General features: G+C 35.8%; 1 protein-coding gene across 1 annotated transcript in view; it reads left to right on the forward strand.

Annotated features, from left to right (window-relative positions):
* The window catches only part of ECM2 (extracellular matrix protein 2, female organ and adipocyte specific), a gene marked incomplete at its 5' end in the record, with an annotated part of 8,755 nt that extends 2,299 nt beyond the window's left edge, over positions 1-6,456 (forward strand). Inside the window, 5 exons of the mRNA XM_008935566.1 lie at positions 286-421; positions 1,608-1,765; positions 3,572-3,711; positions 5,153-5,479; positions 6,249-6,456. Of these exons, the coding sequence (XP_008933814.1) occupies positions 286-421; positions 1,608-1,765; positions 3,572-3,711; positions 5,153-5,479; positions 6,249-6,456 (969 nt within the window). The remainder of the gene's footprint in view (positions 1-285; positions 422-1,607; positions 1,766-3,571; positions 3,712-5,152; positions 5,480-6,248) is intronic.
* Between the last annotated feature and the right edge of the window lie 399 nt (positions 6,457-6,855).

Below are 6,855 nucleotides of genomic sequence, written 5' to 3' on the forward strand. Positions count from 1 at the left end.
ACAAGTAGTTATGATGGGAAAGCTTATGTGCTCAGGCAAACTATTCCAGTTACACATGACATTAACTGGCACCTTTGTTAATATTTAGCATAAAGAAACCAATTAACTAGACCGATAGAAGAAAAACATTTATTTAATTCAAAACAGTGGATACTAGTGCACTGCTACTGAAAATCTTCAAAATGCATGTGTTTAAGAAAACATTAACTATGATAATGCTATATGTTTAGCTATATATTTTACACCTTGATAACCTAAGTTCTCTCCTCCATCCCTGTGATTAAGATCTTGAAAAAGCTAAAACGTTTGTATTTGGATGGAAATATGCTGGTACACATTCCCTCTGGATTGCCATCAGCTTTGGAAGAAATAAAAATAAATGACAACCACCTTCATGCCATTGATGAAGACAGCTTACAAGGTATTTAGAAAATTAATATAGACCATATGAAAAGATTCAAATATATTTGAAAAGCAGAATGTTCAATCCAATGGAACATCTGGTTTGATATAGCCAGAAAAAGAATTGCTAGCTTTTAAGTGCCATGTTTTCAAAAGGCAACAAATGCTGAAAGATTTGCATGAGGAAGTTTTTTAAAATTACATTTTTCTTTCTTACGCAACTGCTACTCTCTGAAAGAAGCTTATATTTAAGGGTACTAAGTAGAGATGGATTTGAAGTATGTTGAAGACATCTACTGTCCTGACCCATAACCTGATCACTTTCTGTGTGGTGAAACTATATTAATTATTTTTAAATTGCATGAAAGTGAATAGGATTTGAAGTGCAGGGAAAATAAACCAGAATATAATTGGAGTTAACCATGATAATTTTAATCCAAGCTAAAATAAAAATAATAATAAAAAAAAAAAAGTATCATCCATGTCATAATCTAACTTTTTTGCTCCCTTTTGTCTCCTGCCAAAAGGGTCCCCTACAAACTGAATCAGTCTGGGGACACAGCTCACTATGGAGCAATACAAATTCCTGAGCTAAGAGAGAGAAAACCTAGGCTAAGGGCTGCAGGAACCTTTTAGTCTGGAAGAAGAAAACTGCACTTTTAGGAGGAGCTACACAAAGCTACCGTGGGAAAAAAAAAAAGTTATTTGGATTATTTGTGGCCTTATTATTATGAAATAAAACTGCTGACATACATTGATCAACACTGGTTTCTTCTGTGACCTGCATTTGGATGGCTGAGGAGAAGGATAATCTGTGAAGGGGGGAGCTGAAAGTAGTAAAAACAGGAAAGGGGACTGCAGACCCATGGAGGCCAAAGCTCAGCACCCACCCATTACTCCAAACATCAACTCCACATAGCCATGAAGTAATAAGGCCTGCCCAAAAGTCTCACAGCTGCCTCCTTTTCCATTCTAAGTGGGACAGAAAGCTATAAATAAAGCCCTAGTCAATCCCTAAACGTCGACAAACTAATAAACAACATAATTCTATGATTATGAGATAATAAATGAAAACCCTTTCACTGTATTTCTTCATTGCTGTGAACTGATCTGAGTAACGTTTAAGACAGTTAAATTTTGAACGTGCATTTTAACCAGATATGAGATGGCATTAACTGACAGAAATTGCAACTTTTTCTTCTCAGATTTAAAGAACTTGGTCACCCTGGAATTAGAAGGAAATAAACTTAATGAAGCAAATGTCAGTCCTTTGGCCTTTTATCCTTTGAAAAGTCTCTCCTACTTGCGACTAGGAAGAAATAATTTTAGAATTATCCCACAAGGTCTTCCTGCCACTCTTGAGGTAAAAACAAAAAAAAACAAACAAGCCCACTAAAAATAAATAAATAAATAAACTAAAATGAGAAAGCTTATTTTTTTCCCAGATATATTATTTTTTTTTCCCCCTACTTACTGCTCTACTATCATCAGGTAGAGACACATTTAAATTTTATAAACGTGTTTCTAGAGATACTAATTATATCGATTGCTAAATCATTATTTCTCCATCCCAAAAGGTATCTTTTTAATCTGAATTTATCTAGTACTGTCTCACAAAATAGTGTAGCCTCTGTACTCTGGCTGTTCAGCTACATATAATTCACATAACACTCCTAGCATTGATAATATCTTAGTGCAAGAATATTGTGAACTTTGCTCACCACACGGAGTAAAGTTCACAAGACAGCAACAAGAATAAAGAGAGATCTATAAAACCTGTTTTATAAGAAAAAAACACAAAGGACTCAAGATTATCTAGTCTGAAAGAGAGACTCTTTTGATGCCTATATCTAACCATGTTCTTCCTTTTTTTTGGCTGGTCTAAGTCTCAGTTTCCCCGGTTTTCCAAATCTTTGCTGAATTCCACCCCATTTGGCGTAGGGTGCAGTATCTGAACAGGAGTTTTAATTATCTTCCCTGAACAGTTTCCTTATTCCTTGATTTTTAATCAAAAAATTTCTTCTTTTGGTAGTCTCCTGTCCCATTCCTTTGCCCAGAATTCAAATGTGATTTGTTGAGTCAGTTTGGTTTTTTTTTAAAGGGTGTTATCTGGAATGTAGTTTCTTCCTCCTTTTAAACCTCTGTCTAGTTTCATTCTCTGCTTACCTCCATCTCTATTTCAAAGGTGATTCCTGCTACCTATTAATTTCACTATCTCTCTTGATCCGATCTTTTCTTTTGCTCTTTCCCATTTCAATTGCCTCATCGTCATTGCCTTTTATGCCTGGGATCTTCCATAATCTGCAATGCAAGAAAAAAAAACCCAACAGAAAAGAAAACCCAGATCTAGCCAACCCAACAATATCTTTTCTGTAACATCAGCTTCTCCTTCAGCCTAATGTTCTCCATTTTCCATTCACTCATACATTACATTTTCCTTTCACTCCATCCCTACTTGATGGAACAGCGAGCACCTGGCAAGCGTTTCTACACCTCATGCGCTTTGGGAACATTTAATTTCAAACCAACACCTAATAAATCCACTAACAATGATCTTCAGGCTACGAAGTTGCTTTTCACTTTTCCCAAAGCCTTCCTCTACAGGCCCTAAATTCTATTTCAGATCCTACATATTTATTTCACACCATATTTATCCTATACTACAAGCCATTACCAGGAACTTAGTCTGTGTAAAACATGCAGTTTTCATACACTACAGACTCACAACATCAAGATTTGTAAAACTTTTAAATAAAAAATTCCTAAAAATTTGAAAGTTCACAAATGCCCAGCAAAAATACTAAGAAAACAAGACAATATTTTTCTCACTAACAGCTTTCCAAGACAAAAAAAGATTAACAACATCTTGCCGATCTCATCACTCTCACATTTTATACATTCTACAACTTCAGGCAAGACAAAAGACACAATTCTTTTTCTATGTGGTCTTTCAAAGCAATTTGTATTCTCACAAACGAGAAAACAAAATAAATGTTTTGAAAAATTGTGTTTCTGAAAGACATGCTACCGATACAAACTGACTCTGATTCAGAAATTAACAGACATGTCAGGTAATGGGGAGGAGAGACAACAGCTACAGTTTGAACTTCTCAAGGGCAAGAATAGCATGGTTTACTTTCACAAATTTTCTTTCCAAATGCACTTGCAGGAGTTATACCTTGAAAATAATCAAATTGAAGAAGTGTCAGAAATTTGCTTCAACCATACAAGAAGCATAAATGTCATTGTGCTAAAGCACAACAAATTAGAGGAGCAGAGAATAGCACCTTTGGCTTGGATAAACCAAGAGTAAGTATGAAACATTTAAAATATAATTATTTTATATTTCTCTATTATTAGTGAGTCAGATAATGAAATAAATATTTGCACTTAATTACTTTTAACTTGAAATTGTAGTTATCTTTCAATTTGCTTGTTTTCCTTAGCTAATTCATCTTAATTTCTTTCATTTAAATTTTATAATTTAGGAAGTATTCAGAGCTGGCTTTCAAACAAAAAGATTTTATACCTCAAATCTATACTATCTTGACACAGAAGTTTAAGTACTTTTCCTGACCATCCCATCAAAAGTACACATTGATTATCAATAATACTCCATAGAATTATATGATAATTTGGTATTAATATATAATAATCTCACAGGTTATTTTAAAATAATTCAATCTTGTCCTAGCCTTATTTCTCATTAGATTAAAAATTATAAAAGTAAATCAGATAAGGGGAAGACTGAAACCACAGTGTGTAAGAGGAGTGAGTTCTACAGGAAAAATGAGGAGGGACTCTTTTATGAGAGAGTGTAATGGGAGGGACAAGAGGTAATTAATACCTTCAAACTGAAAGAGGGTAGGTTTAGATTAGAAAAGACAAAGAAATTCTTTACTGTGAGGGTGATGAGACACTGGAACAGGTTGCTTAGAGCAGCTGTGGATGCCCCCATCCCTGGAAGCCTTCACAGCCAGGCTGGATGAGGCTCTAAGAGATCTGGTCTGGTGGGGGTCTCCCTGCCCACAGCAGGGGGCTTTGAACTTAGATGATTTTTAAGGTCCCTTCCAACCCAAACCATTTTGTGATTCTGTAATATTAGAATGAAAGCAACAAAAGCTGCTACTGCTTTTGAGTCTTCTGGTGAATGATGTGCTTAGCTCCACGGGGTACCTTGCCACAGCCCATCAGCTGCAGTCCTATCAGCTGAGTTCTGCATTTGTAAACTGCTTCATCTGAAACCACGCTGTTACCAATGGCTTCTCTCATCTCTGGGAGTGAAGCACATTGGGATGATTCCAAAGGAGCCATTCATAAAACAATTCACTTTCGAATGGGCTTTAAAACAAAACTTAAAAATCCATGTCATTGGGATAACCACTGAAGTCCCAAGTTTATTATGCATTCTGCAGTGTAACTCGTTACTGCAGTTCCACAATGTTAATCACAGATTAGTCCCCTGGGTTTCCCATGTTCAATCTTCAATCTGCACTCATGACTGTAGATTTCTTCCCATCAACAGAATCATTTGGCTTGACTGGTAACTAATGACTTCAATTCTTTCTATTCCCAGGGTAATTATGCGTGACCATGCTCCATAAAACGCACAGTTCCATTAACAGACACAAATTTCCTTTGCATTCTGTTCCCCTGCCACCCCGTTAAGCACTACTCTGCACAGAATGCAGCAGTATCAATAATACACTATAATGTTTTCACCCACATTTTTTTTTCTCCTTTAATGCAGGAACTTGGAATCAATTGATCTCTCTTATAATAAGCTATATCATGTTCCCTCCTATCTGCCAAGATCTTTACTACATCTGATACTTATAGGAAATCAGATTGAAAGGATCCCAGGGTATGTTTTTGGTCACATGGAGCCAGGGCTGGAGTATCTCTACCTGTCCTTTAACAAACTCACTGATGATGGAATAGATCCGGTATCGTTTTTCGGAGCATACCACTCTCTGAGAGAGTTGTTTTTAGATCACAATGAATTAAAGTCTGTACCATTTGGAATTGATGAAATGAGAAAATTACGTTTTCTACGACTGAACAATAATAAAATAAGGTAATTTCCAAGCATTTTGTTACATCAATGGCATTAAAATAAATGTCACAAGACAGGCTTTGTTTTAAGAAATTTTTACTTTTAAGTAAATAGTTGCTTTTTAAAAAAAAAAAACAAACAAAAAACCAAACAATTCTGAAGGATCAGCTAAATCCTGAGTTTTCTACTGCAGTGTTTTTGTGTATGACAGGAGAAAAGTGAGATTTCACCCTTCCTCATAGGTCTGGAAAATGCTCACAAAAATGCTGAGCACCAGTTCTCTGCAGGAAATTAATCTGTAATACTGCCTGGGCCACCCAGCTGCGACCCTTTGATAGCACAGAAAACTACCAGCTTTTTCTGCTCCGGAACTGGAGCCCAAACTGGTTGCAGAACAACTGGAAGGAGCCATCAGCTACTGCTGACCACTGGAAGTGGCCTTTTGGCAGGTTTCAGCCAGTTGTGAAAGTCAGGTGTGCCCTTCAGCTCCTCTACTGTTTACAAAGCAAAGGGATGATCAACACAGGACCTTTGTTACACAAAGTTTTCCCTCAGCAACACATGGTAACATTTCCCTCGGGAAAACGAGGTATGTGATAAAAATGAGAAAATGCAAGGAAAGAATTTTAAAAAGAATGAATTTTTAAAGTCCTCCATAAATACATTATTGAGAAAATTTAAGGTACTGATCAATTGAACATTTTCAAATTTCCAAATAAACAGCACCTCTAAAATAAGGTATGAAGTTTTCCTGAATAACTAAAATATAATTCCTCCCACAATGTCACAGGATGGTCCCTCCAGAACTCATCTGCAAGACTCATATCAATGATGATGATGTTCACGACAACAGTGAAGCGGAGGAGAATCAAGAGTCACGCTTGGAACATGTTCATCTTGAAAACAACTATATCAATACAAGACAGCTATCACCCCATGCATTTTCCTGCGTAAGATCCTACTGCAGTGTTGTTCTTAAACCACAGAAGATCAAATAAACACCAAGCTTCTGTGTTGCAACCCATATCTCTAGAAACACAGCTTTATTTATTCTCTGCCACTAACAGGACTGCTCATTTCTGATTTAAACCCTTCTTACTACTATAAATAAGTTACAGTATATCATATACTGAAGCAACACAGTAGTCTATTTCTTAATATTATTTCATTATAAAAACATTAAATGTAAAACTAGAAGCTCAAGATTATGTCATATGTCATAAATTTTAATTTCTATTGACAGAAATTCTACTTAATCACAATAGATCAAACTGTGGCCCCAGATACACCTCCACAAAATCAGATTTTAGAAAAGGAGAATATAACAAAATCCTCAAATTGGTCCTGTCTTGATTAACTGAATTTAAAACTTTTTAAAGGGTACAATCAGTTTTAAA

This window comes from Merops nubicus, unplaced genomic scaffold (genome assembly GCF_000691845.1).
Source record: "Merops nubicus isolate BGI_N331 unplaced genomic scaffold, ASM69184v1 scaffold40932, whole genome shotgun sequence".
Classification (NCBI taxonomy): domain Eukaryota; kingdom Metazoa; phylum Chordata; class Aves; order Coraciiformes; family Meropidae; genus Merops; species Merops nubicus.